General features: G+C 32.2%; 1 protein-coding gene across 1 annotated transcript; it reads left to right on the top strand.

The window, feature by feature from the left end:
* The first annotated feature begins 66 nt into the window (after nucleotides 1-66).
* LOC143054198 (uncharacterized) lies at nucleotides 67-17,174 on the top strand. The gene is made up of 15 exons (XM_076227126.1): nucleotides 67-221; nucleotides 1,810-1,903; nucleotides 4,110-4,204; nucleotides 5,483-5,616; nucleotides 6,948-7,046; nucleotides 7,699-7,851; nucleotides 8,421-8,579; nucleotides 10,512-10,625; nucleotides 11,180-11,308; nucleotides 11,765-11,869; nucleotides 12,068-12,226; nucleotides 13,519-13,614; nucleotides 14,119-14,812; nucleotides 15,313-15,452; nucleotides 17,065-17,174. Exons 1-15 carry the CDS (start codon nucleotides 152-154, stop codon nucleotides 17,155-17,157), a joined length of 2,334 nt encoding a protein of 777 aa, XP_076083241.1. The 5' UTR covers nucleotides 67-151; the 3' UTR covers nucleotides 17,158-17,174.
* The last annotated feature ends 201 nt before the right edge of the window (nucleotides 17,175-17,375 follow it).

Here is a 17,375-nt window from a genome sequence, read left to right as displayed (position 1 = left end):
TTTAAAAAGACTACTATTAGACTACACTGTTATTGTAAGGATATTTTATACACGAATATCATCACTTTAAAAGAGGAATCCATGTGGTATTGACTTCCGGTAATTGCACGTTTATCTTTTTCTAGTGTTCCTTCATTTGGATAGAATTAAAATGGGAAAACCTGGAATGAAGCCGACTAAGAGGGATGGCATCAACAAAGCAAAACATAGTTTGAACCCAGGTGAATAAGAGTTTGATAGTTTGATTACAGTTCTTCAGAGGCCGAACCCCCCCTTTTTTTAGTAAATATTGTATAATATATTAACCTATGTTTTCTTTTTTAATATTTTCTGCTCTTTTTCATACGAAATAATACAATATTACTATAAGACAGGAATAACCTGTGTGTGGGGTCAAAGACTAAACTATTTTTGGAAATGTGAATTCCAGCATATTTTAAATACACCTTATCGCTATTTGTCCGCCATTACTGGATATCACACAGGTTCCCATAAAATTTTGACGTCATAAAACAAAATATCTTACGCCACAATGGAAAAGTGATTGTTATATGCGTCAAAAGTTCAAGCGGCAGGGTCAGCCTGGATTAGCGATAAGGTCAGTCTGAGATAACTCTGACGTCCAACAGCTGTTTTACCAGACAAACTCGGGCCGTGGGACGTCAGAGCTCGTCCCATATCAAAAAGTGGATATTTGCCCACCCAAAATAGATGCACAGCTTGTCGCTTCTGGTGCCGATTGAGGGCCTTGGAATAATATAAATCAGGCATCAATCTGTTCATTTTTCATTTATCTCTTTATTTATGTAAGTTTCACCTACATTGTACCTGCCAACCTTTATTTTTCCATATTTTAACAGTTTTCACAGAGACCCATCAATTTCTGCATTTTAACTTTCACTTTCAAATGGACGTCAAGTTACGAGAGAGTTAGTGGCCTCAAGACTCAAATATGCAAATATTTATATTTTTTCACCTCCTTTTTGGTGATCGATGTTTAACATTTAGAAGCCAACCACGATTTTTCACCTCCTTTACAGGAGATCGGTATTAATCATTTAGTTCCCACCACGATAACAATCGGAAGCTCTCGGACATTTAGATAACTTGCATCGTAAATGAACGAGGTGTTACAATATGGTCATTTGCACTGTTTTCTCGTGGTCACGTGATAATCTTAGAAAATGAAAGTCAAAATGCAGAAATCGATGGGTCTCTGTGAAAATTGTTAAAATATGTGAAAATAAAGGTTGGCAGGTAGGTGAAACTTACATAAATGAAAAATGAACAGATTGATGCCCGATTTATATAATTCAAAGGCCCTCAATCGGCACCAGAAGCGACGGAGCAGCGCATCTATTTTGGGTTGGCAAATATCCACTTTTTGATATGGGACGAGCTCTGACGTCCAATGGCCCCAGCTTGTCTGGCAAAACAGCCGTTGGACGTCAGAGTAATCTCGGACTACGATAAGGTGTATTCTGTTGAACATGTTGAAAATTGAAATCAAGTTCTGTTTGTCCAAAATCATGTATGTGCCAACCATGTTGCCTACTTTCATGCTCACTAACTTTCACGTTCACCCATAAGTTTTTTTTATTTTGAATATTTTTTTAATCATAGTTTAGTTAGTGTATTGCTAGTCCAAATCTTTGTGATGTTGGAAAAGTTATTTTATTAAGTTTTTTCGGTGATCTTTCTTACAATTTGTTAATGCTGAAGCCAATTTTTCAGAAAAAAAATCTGATTTACTTTAGACTACTGTGAGTGCTATTAAAAGCAATGTTATGATCTTTTTGCATTATTCAGATCGTCCTAAAATAAAAGATGGAGGAGGCACAAACATGCGAGACCGGTCTACAATCAAACGGCTTAAAATGTACAAGAACTTCAAAGCTAAAAGGTAAGCTAAAGGCAAACAGTTGTTTACAGAAAGCAATATTTATAAAATACAAAAGTATAGCAGATGCCTATTACTATCTTGCAAAAAAAGAAGATGTAATTGTGAATTGGGGGCCTACATGTATTATATCTGACTATGCGGTATGGGCTTTGCTCTTTGTTGAAGGCCGTACGGTGACCTATAGTTGTTAATAGGGGGGGGCAAGGGGGGTTCCAATAACAGCAAAACAGTAAATTGATTTGGCTTAAAACAGATAACAAGGAATTGAACAGGGACAATAACAGATAACAGTAAATGAAATTTTAAAATCAGTCCGGTCCAGGACCAATACAGTACAGTCAGTACATCTTATTATATGACTGGTTGTATGGATTGCTAGGCCTTAACAGAGACATATATATTCACTTATTTTAAGGATACTTTGTCGAGAAATTAAATATTTGAAGCTGTTAAAGACACATCTTTATTTGCAGCAACAGTTTCTGAGCTTCACTTTTCATTATGTGAACCAGTTAAAAAGCTATCGAAAAATTGATAGTCAGGGTTCTCTTTCATGTAAATACAAAGAGGAGGAGTAGCACTTCTAAGTGTGAATGCTAAAGAAAAAGATGTCGTGTAATTCCCAAAGGCAACATTTCACTCACATGCTCAAACAAATGATAAATATATACTATTTTTGTATTTTGTAAATAAGTATAAAAGGAGATGTGGTATGATTGCCTATAAGACAACTCTCCAAAAGAGACAAAAAGACACAGAAATTAACAACTATAGCTCATCATACCTCTTCGACTATGAGCAACAAACCAATACTGCATAGTCAGATATAAAAGGCCTCAAATGACAAAGGAAAAACAATCAAAACGAGAAATTTAACAGCTTGATTTATCTAAAAAATAATAAACGAAAACAACCACTGAATTGCAGGCTCCTGACTTGGGACAGGCACATACAGAATGTGGCGGGGTAAAACATGTTTGTCGGTGCCTAACCTTGGACAGTTGTGTAACAGTACAACATAACATTTATTTTTTGGTCATTGAATTAAAATTATATACAGTGTATCAAGGCTTTTTTTTTAATAAAAAAAAAGTCCATATGATAAGTTATTGTAAAAGTTATACATTGCTTAAAGTGATTCTTAGTCAAATTTTATATACAAATTGTCATTTTCACAAATTATAATTTGTACAAAAAATGTGTACAAAGTCAAAATACAAATTATAATTTATAAGAAAAATGTGAACAAAGTAAAAAAAAACTATAATTTGTACAAAATTTTACATCTAAAAACATGTTCACAGACAATGGAATTTATTTCAAAGAGTAATAATAATGTATACCGGAATGGTATCTGGACCCGACTGTTTTTAAATATGTTTATGTGATGTTTGTTACTGGAATCCTTCTGCAAATATGTGACCTCCATATCACCAATGGAAAGACCCCAATAGTGATAATAAAAAGATGTGGTATGAGTGCCAATGAGACAACTTTCCATCCAAATCACAATGTTCATTTTCTTCAATTTCTACTTAAGATTGGCTGTCAAAATGCTAACATTCCAATTTTCAATAACAGTTAACAGCAAAACAATCTCACAATAACAGATAACAATAAAAATAATAGTCCTATAACAGATAACAAGGAATAAGACAATAACAGCTAACAGTAAATACATTTTCAAAATAACAGATAACAAAGAATTAAATTACCCCATAACAGCATAACAGTTAAACCCCTTGCCCCCCCTCGTTAATGTCTGTGTCATTTTGGTCTTTTGTGGATAGTTGTCTCATTGGCAATCATACCACATCTTCTTTTTTATATTGAAATATGTTGTACATCAAGATAAACTCTTTAAGCGACATATTCTACTGTGCTTGCCATAGAGAAAAGTGAGGTTCAAAATTGCTTTTTTATCTGATTCAATGTGTACTTCTTCACAATTTTAAAATGTTGTTTTGAAGTCTTGTTTCAACACTCTGTATTCAAACATCATCATAAACAAAACCAGTAAAAAAGGGACTTTAACTTTAATTATCATGTTAAAGATTATCTTCCCTGAAATTGTATCAACTTCCTTTTGAGTACAGAAGTAGGTGAAATTGATGATATTAATCAGTGAGTCCTTTGTAGGTACTCAAGGAATCAAATTATTTTATTTAAAAACTGTATTTGAACTTGTCTTTTTTTTTTTTTACAGAAACAGGTCGGGAGAAATAATAAAGGCTGCCCCATTCCAGTCCTGGTTACCCTCAGGATCTGTTGCTAGGGTAGAACCTAATAGAAAATGGTTTGGTAAGAAATCAGATTCATTTAACAAAATAAGTCATATCATGTCAGGATATATATAGTCAACTCAGAGATGACTGTATGTTTACTGAATATATCTTAAATTCAATGTTATATTAAGATAATAAAGATATATATACATGTATATATTGAATATCATTGAGATTGCAACAAACAACACATAGATCCAAACATTTATGATGTCTTTTGTCTTGTTCTGTCTGACTTTGTCCTGTTCTGTCTGACTTTGTCTTGTTCTATCTGACTTTGTCTTGTTCTGTCTGACTTTGTCTTGTTCTGTCTGACTTTGTCCTGTTCTATCTGACTTTGTCCTGTTCTGTCTGACTTTGTCTTGTTCTGTTTGACTTTGTCCTGTTCTATCTGACTTTGTCTTGTTCTGTCTGACTTTGTCCTGTTCTGTCTGACTTTGTCTTGTTCTATCTGACTTTGTCTTGTTCTATCTGACTTTGTCCTGTTCTGTATGACTTTGTCCTGTTCTGTCTGACTTTGTCTTGTTCTATCTGACTTTGTCTTGTTCTGTCTGACTTTGTCTTGTTCTGTCTGACATTGTCCTGTTCTGTCTGACTTTGTCCTGTTTTATGCCAAACTATGAGATCAATAGTAGAGGGACATTATGTTTAAATACTGACTACCACCAAATAGCACAAGAGAGCTGAAATAGGCTCCAAACACCAACCAATCAGGATAAAGTTTTGGTTAAAGGGGGTTCACCATGAAGTTGTGGTTACATTAAAACTGAAACTTAGTCCACATGTTCATTATGTGGTTGAGCAACTGTAAAATATTTGAACAAGGAAAATCATTGCAACTGTAGGAATATGGAAAATGTTGAAGTACTTCAATTATACTTTATTGTATTTTTTTAAATGAGTATGGAGACCGTACTTTGACCTACATGTATAACGTTTTACTTTTAAAAAGTTTGATTAGGATGGAGAGTAGCCTCATTGGCACTCATACCACATCTTCTTATATCTATAGATGGCATTTAAAAAGTTTTTTTTTTTAACAGCAGAAGAATTCTGTTATATAATCTTTAATTCTTAACCACTTCTTACTGTACTCTAGATAGAACCTCAAAGCTGTAATTATAAATTTCTTAATACACAAAAAACCTTGTTTGACTGAAGGATATTTTTCTTATTGAAAACTACATTACATGTATATGCTTATAACATTAAGTCCGTATTTGGAATAAGTGCTGGGTAATAAATTTCTAAAGACTTGTTTTCAACTTTACAGTGTGAGTATATATCTTTATAGGAAATACAAGAGTGATCACACAGACAGCATTACAGAATTTCCAGGATGAAATGGCCAAAGTAAAAAATGATCCATATAAAGTTGTAATGAAGCAGACCAAATTACCTATTACTTTACTAAATGAAACTGCTAAAGTATGTATAATATGTTATTACTGTGTATACTATATCAACAAAACACATACATGTTTCTTTAAATCTCAAATTAGGTTTCAGCCAATTTCTTTTAAAAAAAATATGTTTAAACTGAAAATCAAATATCAAGTAAAGGAATAACACAGTCTTTAAATTGGGTGAAGAATTGATATAAGACTTCAAATGAAATCAAATGTTGTAGTACCTTTAATATGGCCGGGTTAGAGGAGGTCCTAAACAGCATCCAGTTTGGTAATGTTGGGTGGATGGGCAGGGGGAAAGTGGCTACTTATTTATATTTATGCCCCATTATTGGCGTTATGTTTTCTTGTCTGTCTGTCTGTCTGTCCGTTTGTCTGTCCCGCTTGATCAACTTGAAACTTAGAATAGAATAGAATAGAATAGAATATTTTTATTTACCAAATTAGGGCCCCAGGAGGGCATATGATACAGACAATATTATTATAAACAATAACATATGCAATACACACACAGTAAAAGATATGTAACAAGTGTTATAAAAATAATAAAATAAAATAATATAACACAGAAAATACACTCAACAAAATAGTGTAATGTATTATTATTCAATGAATACTATGTTGAAAATGACTCAAGTGCACCCGGTAAGTGTATCTTCACTTTGAGAAGACAAACATGAGGCATTAGTAGTTTGTGCGGAGAAATGTCAATATATGAAAAAAAAAATACAAAAATACAAAAATACAAAAAAATACAAAAAAATACAAAAAAAAAAATAGTACACATGTTCCTTATGATATGATATGATCTTTCTAATTTTAATACCAAATTAGAAATTTTAGCCCATTTTCATTGTCCACTGAACTTAGAAAATGATAGTGCAGATGGAGCAACCGTGTACTAGGGACACATTCTTGGTTTTTTTTACATTTTCAACCCAGGTCCTTGAATCTTTCCAGCAAGATTTTCTAAATAGGCTATACCATGTACTTTTTTTGTAAATATCTACATCCACAGTTTTCAATTCTAATATGTATATCACTTTATAGAAAATATGTCCTTATATTTAACTTATCCTTTTTTTAGTGCAGATATTTACAGTAAAGTCTTTCAAACCCTGTAGAGCAAAATCATTCCCATATCAATCAAATTATGCATTTGTTAAATGGTAAGCAAGCCATCTGACAAACCATAAGGCCATATATTTTATATGCTGGTCAAACTAACTTTGGCAAACACTTTGTTTTTTCCTGCTGTTCATTTTGGTTGCTTTAGTTTGCCATTGAAATGTAAAAAAAAGTGTTTGGGACAAAAAAAGCATTTCTGTATCTTTAATTTATCTCTTTCAGCATGCCAGAGTACATCTTTTAGACACTGAATCCTTTGAAACAACATTTGGTAAAAAGGCACAAAGGAAAAGGCCAAATATAAAAATAGATGACTTAACGGTTAGTATTGAAAGTAATTTTTAGTAGTTGCAATGTTAATAACATAATACTCTGTAATTAGCATAGAATATATACTTGATGAAGAGTTTTATATTGAATTGACGAGACTAAAGAAATTTATTCAGTTATTCATAGTATGCTCTAAAATTTATGGTTTAGTAAATTTTTAGTCATATAGGAATAAGAATTGGCTTTGAAAATTTGTTAGTCCATATTATTATTGTGATATGCAGCTCTGCTCACTGTTAAAAATTACAGAGAACAATTATACATGAAAATTGTAAATTATACAGTTATACAGTCATGACAGTTTGATTTCCGAGTTTGTCAGAAGAATCAATTAAAATCATTTCTGATCATGAAGAAAAAAATTTAAACATTCAAATTACTAATTTCTTAATACATTTTGTACCATAATTGACCAGTTTAAAGTGGATAGTATGTATCCTAACACTTTTGAAAGGCATTCAAGTAAATATAAGCTTTTAAACTGACAAGTCTTGACATAATATCGCTGTAGATTATTTGAAATAAAAAATTGTAAATTTCTGCTTCCAAACAATTTTGTAAGATGTATTGTTTTTTGACGACATTTGTAAACTATCTCATCAGAGTTATAAGTAAAATTATTTTAAAAACTAAATGATTGTAGTCGTTAGTGAATAAAGCAACAGAATCAAGTGAGAAATATGATGTTGAAAAAGACCAGGATTTGGAACGAGGTGAACCAGAATTTAGAAAGGAAAATATAGAAGTAATATTTAGAGCTGGACAGTCAAAGAGAGTATGGAATGAGTTGTACAAGGTATGAATTTTTTATTTGTTGTTGGATAAATTCCTTGACTTTATCAATATTTTTCTATAAATCTCTCTGATATAACTTAGTAAAACTATGGTACTGTTACTAAATAGTTACAGTTTATTTTAATGCTGCTAGGCAAAGGGGGCAATAAGTTTTACCCTTGTTTGTCTGTAAGTTTCATACATACTGAAATTGGTTTCTGTTCTCTAACCTTAGTTTACCGGTTATATATTTATTCCTCCACATAATGGCCATGGATAAAATTTTTATATGAAATTGCATATAAGAGCTTCAATAGTTTGTTGTCAGGCTTCATGTAAACTTGCTATACCATATAAAATTCAAATTCACAGCTCACCAACTTACTGTATACCAAATTTATCAAAGCCACTGTATCTTCTTGAGCATTAGCTCACAGTTTTACTTGTTTTGGCAATGTGTTCAATGGCCTGATAATCAGTACAAGTGTTGCTGTATACACCACATATTCTTTTATTTATATGTACCAACATGCTGAATTTCCTGATTTGATAATGGAAAAAATCCTGTAAATTAATTTTTGTTTCCATCAGGTAATAGATTCATCAGATGTTGTGGTACAGGTGTTAGATGCCAGAGATCCAATGGGAACCAGGTGTTACCAGGTAGAAAGATACATGAAGAAAGAAAAACCACATAAACATCTAATGTTTGTCCTCAATAAAGTGGATCTTATTCCTGTTTGGGTTACAGTAAGTAATTATTGCAACATATAGCACACATATTATAATGCCACATAAATTACAGAAAAATGTCTTATTAAAATCAACAATTTGCAATTTGCCTAGGTAACACATTCATGGATCAACTCCCGCATCCTTTACAGTTTAAATCTCACAGATGATCCCAGAAATGCAGTCTAAATGCAGTTTCCTTAGTCCGATACGTACACACAATGGTTTGACTACGGGTTTTGATGTTTCTACCACTGATTATCAAGGAAAAGGGTCATTTGGCGACATGAGTGATACAGTTTCTTACAGTGAGATACGGTTAAGTACACAACGACACGTGTCGAGGCATATGTACTGTGGATAAACAGTGGTTTGCTAAGGTATAAGAAAGGGTAAGTTTGGTTGAGAAAGGTCTGAAAAGGAATAGTACGAACTGCCACGTTTTATAAAAGCCGTTCATCATTTCTATACTGAAGCTTGTAATTTATCATTTCTTTATGGCAGTGAATCATAGATTTTTGTTTTGTTTTGTTAAATAAATCATTTATTGGTCTCACATCTGTACCATGCAGGGGTTTCATTATCTTTCATGTTGACTGGTACTTTCCACGTTTCTAGGAGGTACTTTTCAATTTATTCCATGAATATCTTATATAAAAATTCCTACATTTAGGCGGTACTTGTCAATAGCATAGGAGGGTAAAAGTACCGGGTACCGCCTCCTAATGAATGGCCTGACCATGTGTTGTTCTTCGTTATCCTGGGACCAATGACATGCAGCAATTCTTGATTATTAGGTACTATTCTTACAAAGTTCTTGAATGTGACTGTATTTTTCACACAAAATTCAGTAATGAGGGACTCATACTGACCATGGATAGGTAGTCCATCCCTTGTCCACTATCTACTCTGACTCCGGTCACCTCTGTCGGCCCTCAAGAAGCTGGACTACTGCCCTGGAATTTTGTGCCACGTCAATATCCTATTCCAGCCATATAATATAAGAAGCAGTTGTTGATCATTCATGTTGGATAATGTTGTTTTCCTCAACAACAAGAAACAGAATACGTTGGACCCTATAAATAGAGAGAAATTTTTAAAGAATCCTTATGTCAGTTTGTCCTGGACAGTAATATTCCATATCTTGTCGTGTTGTAACGCAGTAGACAGTAACAGACTGTCCTACCCTGGCTGATCCCTATCTATCCATATTGCAACGTAATGAAATTGTGCCGTTCATTGACAAACTTGAAACAGATTGTATTGTCACCTTTACGAATACATGGTGTAACTAAACTAGTATGTAGTTCTCCAGAACTAACCGTAGTAATCATTCAGGCCTACGAATTAATTAGGGTTAATACAGTTTTGATAGGGACCAAAATGAACTTGTAAGTTCTTATACAGTTTAGTAAGGTTTTCAAGGGTTCTTTGATCTGTGGTCAAATTTTGCACATGTTCAAAAATTGTCAAGGATATACAAGTACTCCATATGACAACAGCTACAATACGGAAATCTTCGGACTAATACAGATTGCCACGAATGCCATATTGTATCTGTAGCTAATCCGGCGTCAAATCCTTGAATGTGTGACCTAGGCAATACATAAACCATTACTAGCTCCAATTTTAATGGTATAGACAACACTAAATTTATTTCTAACTCTATGGAAATGGGAGAAGTTAATTACTGTTGATTTTATTTATTTCTATAAACAAGATAGAACAAGATTTTCACATATCTAATGGAAAAGAAAGATACAGGTTATCCGTGACACCTAGTCAGTACATGCACAGTAAAACACACAAAAAGCAAAATTTTGTTTCTCAAATTAGAAAAAATATTTCACTTTTTTGCCAAACAGTGTAAACAGATGGAAATTTTTAGACTTCAATTTGCAAACACTTTCTAAGAGCCTGTTAAAGAACATATTTAATTATTTTTTTCAGCAAAAGTGGGTAGCTATATTATCTGCTGAACATCCAACAATGGCTTTCCATGCTAGTATTACAAACCCATTTGGTAAAGGAGCTATGATTACTCTACTGAGACAATTTGCAAAGGTTAGTTAAATGCATAAATAGAGCTTGATCTTTGTTTTTTTTTAAATCGTTGTTTACTATATAGCATAAAAAAATGTATATTGACATTAGACAACATAATCATGATTAAATAATGTACTAATCTTTGAAAGAAAAGAAAAAAAATGATAAATTACCATTCTCATGCCCCTGTTACTATAAAGTGTAAACATATATATAGGTATTACAACATATCATAATCATTAATGAAACCATTATCATGATTATTAAATAATGAACTAATCTTTGATAGAGAGAAAAATGACAGGTTACCATTTTCATGCCCTTGCCACTAAGTGGCTAGCACATAGTGCTACGAAATGCCCTTTGTTATATCATACTGTTATACTGTTAATCTGTTATTTTGAAATTTAATAGTCGTTCAGCTTAATTTTTGTTATGTGTGCAGATGTTAATCTGATTATTTGTTCATTAGTTGATAATCATGACTAACTAACTCATTGATTTTGCATTTTGTTCTGGATCACCTTCCTTTTATGATAAGACTTCATGTTTTAATCTTTTATCTTTTTTAGTTGCACTCTGACAAGAAACAAATCAGTGTAGGGTTCATTGGATATCCTAATGTTGGAAAAAGTTCCATTATAAATACTCTGAAAGCAAAGAAAGTTTGTAAAGTAGCACCTCTAGCTGGTGAAACAAAGGTTAGTTATTTATCTACCTGGTCAATACCAAATATAAATTGACCGCGAAAATGACAATGACCAATCAAATACGTAATTTAAAGTAAGAACCTTTTGAATATTCATGAACTCAATATAAAAAGTAAAGTGTAGATTTTAACTTATGTAATAATATTCCTTTATCAAAATTCAAGATTTAAACGTTTATAATAAATTAATTATAGAACTTTATAAAGATATTTTTACTATTATTCAATAGGCGTAAAAAATGACACTACTTCATTATTATATAGAGCAGTATAGTTATCTAGCATTCTAATTTTATACTGATCAATGAAAATCCCAATTTTGATTAAGGATACTATTTAAATCTCTAAATTTTCTTTTAAATTTTGAAGTCCTATACATTTTTTACATTTTTTTATTTCTATAGACAGCTATGGTAGCATACTATTAATATATATTTTGATATGACAGGTATGGCAATATGTGGCATTGATGAGAAGGATATATTTGGTAGATTGTCCTGGGGTAGTATACCCTACTGCTGAAACACCAACAGAATTTGTTCTTAAAGGAGTTGTAAGTATCAACATTATAGTAACAGTGTATAAACATACAGAATAAAATTAACAAATATAAAAAAGTTAAAATTAAAAAAAAAACGGTTATGTTTGAATAAAAAAAAAACATTATAAAGTCAAGTATTCAAAAAATCATTAATTTCCCCTCATGAAATAAGATGTTTTTGCCCTACAGCTGTATTCAATATATTTTTAGGTAAGAATAGAGAATGTAAAAACCCCAGAAGATTACATTGAGGCCATGCTGAAAAGAGTGAAAACAGATTACATAAAAACAACATACAGTCTTATCAGTTGGGATAGCCATGAAGATTTCTTAGAACAGATTTGTCGCAAATCTGGCAGGCTTCTCAAGGTAGTGTATATCTTTTATGGTAATATTCCTCACAAAGCACAAAAATGTCGGCACTAAAGGCTAACCAAACCTTTAACAGACTTATTAGACTTATTAAGAAGGGATATAGTTACCATACTGTTGTCAGGTCGTTAAAGATGGCATATTTTGGTTTTAATATTGATTCACTCATATGGTCTTTGCATTGGAAAAAAAACACTCATTCAAAAACCAGTGATTGGCATGATATGAGTTAAGTTCTTCTCAAGTATGAGGTAATATATAAAAATGAAGATATGGTATGATTGCCAATGTGACAACTGACCACAAGAGACCAAAATGACACAGACATTAACAACTATAGGTCACCGTACGGCCTTCAACAATGAGCAAAGCCCATACCGCATAGTCAGCTATAAAAGGCCCTGATAAGACAATGTGAAACAATTCAAAAGAGAAAATAAGTTCTTCTCATGTTTGATGTAGTATGATACTCAACCCATAACTAAAGGGATTGTGCTTGATTTTCATATGATGAAGACATAATCTTTCAATCAGTTTAATTGAGGTCTGGAGCTGGCATGTCAGTAACTGCTAGTATTCTTTTGTTAATTTACGTATCATTGTCATTTTGCTTAGTTTCTTTTTTTACCTATTCAGACATCGTACTCAGACTTCTTTTTGACTGAGTTTTACTGTGCATATTGCTGTGTTTGTTTTTTCTTTATTGGCTAGAGGTATAGGGGGAGAGTTAAAGCATGCTTCCAAGTTGGGATTTTTTCGCTGTGAGGAAGACCCATCGGTGGCCTTCGGCTGTTTTCTACTCTTTGATTGGGTTTTTGTCTCTTTGACACATTCCATAGATCCATTCTCAATTTTATAGTTATTTGTATAGCCTTATCGTATTTTATGGATGTAATTATTTTTAAAACTAACTATTCTAAAATTTTGAAGAGTTTTTTCTACACTCTAACTTTACTTTGCCTAAGTTAATTGTTACATAAGTTATACATAATGCTTATTTTAACCAAACACAGAACAAGTTTGAATTTGTTTGGTGTCACTTTCACAGTTCTTGACTGATGTCCCTTTATGAATTAAAAAAATGCTGAGTTTTAACAAGCTGGGGTATTTGTGTTCCATCTACATTTTCTTCTTTTATTTTATTTAACTTCAGTTCTCAAGTAGTTAATGATAGACCAAAGTATATCTGAGATTCAGAAACCATATGGTAAGGAAATATAAATACCACAAGAAGTTGGTTTTAATAATTTTGATGTGTTTAATTTTATAAATGTTATATATTTTTATAGGGAGGTGAACCAGATATATCTACAGTAGCTAAGATGGTTCTAAATGATTTCCAGAGAGGCAAAATACCCTACTTTGTTAAACCACCTGGTACTGAGGTAAGATACACTGTATTATATATATCTAACAACAGTGCTATTTGAGCAATCTGAATATACATTGGATACATACATTTATTGGCAGCCAGTCACTATCCATTTTGAATCATTGTGTATATATTCCAAAGTATCTATAAAAACAACAGAAAGCATCTGTACCTGCTTATGGTCATGTTATTTTTTTCTTGCCTAATGCAGAATGAGAGAATGTATGGATGTTAATTATGTGGTGACGGCCTAAAATATTTGTGTAAATCTTTATATTGCAGAAGGTAATAGATTGGATACAGATTCTTCATGTTATAAATTTTCCATATGGCATATGTCAATTGTACTTTCTTCATTTTCATGGTTCAGTGATTTCATTTTCATCACATGAAATTTACGAATTTGACTTAAATGTCATACATTTAGATTTCTTTATTAATTGATGAAAATGTTTTATAAAATTTCAAGTATCATCTTAAGATGTTTTATAAACTTGTGCATTGGTTCATTTCTCAGGGAGAAGATTTTGATAATAAAGTAGAGAAAGGTGAACAGAAAGTAGAAAAAGGTGAACAGAGTTCTGCTACCACTGACAAGAAAGAGAAGAAGTTACCTCAAGTAGCTCAGAAATTCAGTAAAATAAGAGTTGAACCCAAGTTTTCTGGAAATGATGTAAAAAGTCTGGACGAAGAAAAGGACCAGGATGCATCAGACATGGAAGCTATGTCAGATGAGGATGAAAGTGTTGATGAATCTGGTGATGAAGGGGAAGAGTTAGAGGATTCAAATAACAGCCTCAAGATGGAAACTGATGTTGAAGTAAAAGAGGAATGTAGTAACACTCAAAGTGAAGCTAGTATGGTTGAATGTGATAGCAGTACTGATATAGACAAAACAACTAAATCATCTAGACGTGTTATTGACTCAAAAAACATTAAACGTGATAAAAAAGGAAAAAACAAATCAGACAATAAATCTAAAGCAAAAAAGATAAAACATACAGGCTCAGATAAACAAAAAGTTGTTAAAAAAGAAAGCAAAGAAGTAACAATGGCCTCATCAATAGAAAAGGAAGAAACAGACAATTTAAGAAATATTGATAAATATACACCAAGTCGTAAAAGACAGTTTAAGACAACAACAAGTGGTAGCTTTGTTGTAGAAGACTTAACCCCTGCAAAGAAAAAGAAAGATATTGCTAATCCTACAGGTATGTAATTCTCATAGAAAGTGATGATATTTTTGGTATTTGAAGTTCATTTGTTTGTTAATCATTGCATCGCATTTCAGTGAGATTTTCAGAAATTTACGCTCTACAATTTTATAATACATTATGATTAGTTTTTATGGTTAAATCATGAATACAGCTAAGATATGTAAATTTACCTCTTTTCTTACCTTTCTATATATAAACACATTCTTGTGTGTACTTTTGGGTTTAGGTCCATTTCTGAGCAATCTGGGATTTTATGTCATAAATATTTCAGCACTACAGTCCTGTTAAGAAGTACTTTGGATCACACTGACACATTTCATGCTTGAGAAATGTTGGTGAATGCCTACATTAAAATCCCTTTTCAGAAACTTGTTTTGTAAGTGCTTTATTTATGAAAACTAAGAAATATGTTAAGAATGTTAATAGATAAAGCTATGTCAAATAATAATATGAAAAACTTCATTTAATGTTGTGTCATTTGTTGACTGTTACAGATGGAAGTTGTGTTTATACTGTAGAGGACAGTCCATCTGTGACTTGTGTTGATGTTGTTAGTAATCCTAAAGCTCCCAAGAGACCTAAAAACATCATACCTGAAGACCCTGTACCTCAACGGAAGTTAACCAGTAAACAGGTGAGCTAAACATCATGTTTCATATTGATAGATTTTGACTTGACATAGATTTTTTTTTGTACATAACCATTTCTCATGGGGTGATTTCATAATTGTGTAGCCAAAATGATCTACAAATAAGTCATTATGGCCTGAATCTCATTTGAGTTATTGCCCAAAAATGATGATTTTGCCCATTTTTTTTCATGTTGCCTATTATCTTAAAAGTTCTGAAAGAAACATAGAAAATTTGAATAGCAAAAATAATCAGTAAGACCAGAATTACAAATAAGCCATCATTGCTAAAATCTTCAGTCAACTAATTATTGGATATTGCCCTTTAAAAATTATTTTTACCATTCTGTTGTGTTTTTTGCCTATATTCTTGAAAGGTATAATAGATACAAATGTCAAAGAAACTTTAAAAATGAAATACGACCAGTAGCACAAGATCTACAAATCACCATCATGACTGAAATTGTCAGTTAAATTTTTATAGATTTTCATATATTGGCCTTTCATGATGATAATTTTTATCAAAAACTTGCCATTGTTGAAGATGCAGGTGAGCAACACAGGTTCTTTAGAGCCTGTAGTAAAATGAATATTTAAAAAAATGATGTAATGTCAAATGCAGTATTTCCACACACCTCATTGACTTAACACTATATGAATTGACCTCTGGGATAGTCAGATAAATAAAAAGAGATTATACATTTTATATAAAAGACATGGATAGAAAATGTGGTTAATTTTGTCAATTTTGGAAAAAGGTATTATAAGATCTAACCTTTTAAGAACACTACACATTTTATTTATTAAAATTTGGTTTTGATAGTTTTTACTTTAATACTTCCATTTCTAACAGCAGATGGTTTTTATGCTCCATTTATGGTCATTATGTTTTCTGGTCTGTGCCTCCGTTCGTTCGTTCTTCTGTTTGTTCGTACATTCATCCGTTCATCTGTCCTGCTTCAGGTTAAAGTTTTTGGTCGAGGTAGTTTTTGAAGAAGTTTAAGTCTTATCAACTTGAAACTTAGTACACATAATTTTTCTAATTTTAATGCCAAATTAGAGTTCTTATCCCAATTTCACAGTCCACTGACCATAGAAAGTGATAGTGCAGATGGGGCATCTGTGACAGTGTACTATGGACACATTCTTGTTTTAAACCCATGATTCTGTTTAAAATTGAAGGACAGATGACTAGCCAGTTAATAAACATAATTTTTAATGAAACTTGCAGTATGGATGACTATTCATTCTGATTGATTTGTCCTGAGTAGTCAATCAAAACAGAAAAGAAAAAGAAAAACACATTTCTAGACTGATTTGGAGATAACAGGATAGATTATTCCGGAGCACCTGAGATCACCCCTAGTTTTTGGTGGGGTTCGCGTTGCTTATTCTTTAGTTTTCTATGATGTGTCATGCGTACTATTGTTTGTCTGTTTGTCTTTTTCATTTTTAGCCATGGCGTTGTCAGTTTATTTTCGATTTATGAGTTTGTCTGTCCCTCTGGTATCTTTCTTCCCTCTTTGACCTATTTCTTAGTACTTAACTTAATACTCTTATAAAGTTGTTAAAAAAAGTATATTTGCAATACTAAAAATATTTTTGAATTTAATTTCAGAGAAGAAAACTAGAAAGGGATGCCAAGGAAACGAAGATAGGGACTCATTTCTATGCTACTGCCAATGTCAAAAATAGAAGGAACAGAAAATAAAATTGTTTGGATACATATTTATTGAATATTCATTTCATTGTTTTTTTGTCGAGCCTGCAACTTTTGTTGCAGAAAGCTCGACATAGGGATAGTGATCCGGCGGCGGCGGTGTTAGCTAACTACTTAAAAGCTTTATATTTTAGAAGGTGGAAGACCTGGATGCTTCATACTTTGCATATAGATTCCTCATGTTACGAAGTTTCCGTCAGTCACATGTC

Source organism: Mytilus galloprovincialis, chromosome 1 (genome assembly GCF_965363235.1).
Source record: "Mytilus galloprovincialis chromosome 1, xbMytGall1.hap1.1, whole genome shotgun sequence".
Lineage (NCBI taxonomy): Eukaryota > Metazoa > Mollusca > Bivalvia > Mytilida > Mytilidae > Mytilus > Mytilus galloprovincialis.
The sequence above is the reverse complement of the archived record's forward strand: the minus strand, read 5'-3'. Positions and strand labels throughout refer to the sequence as shown.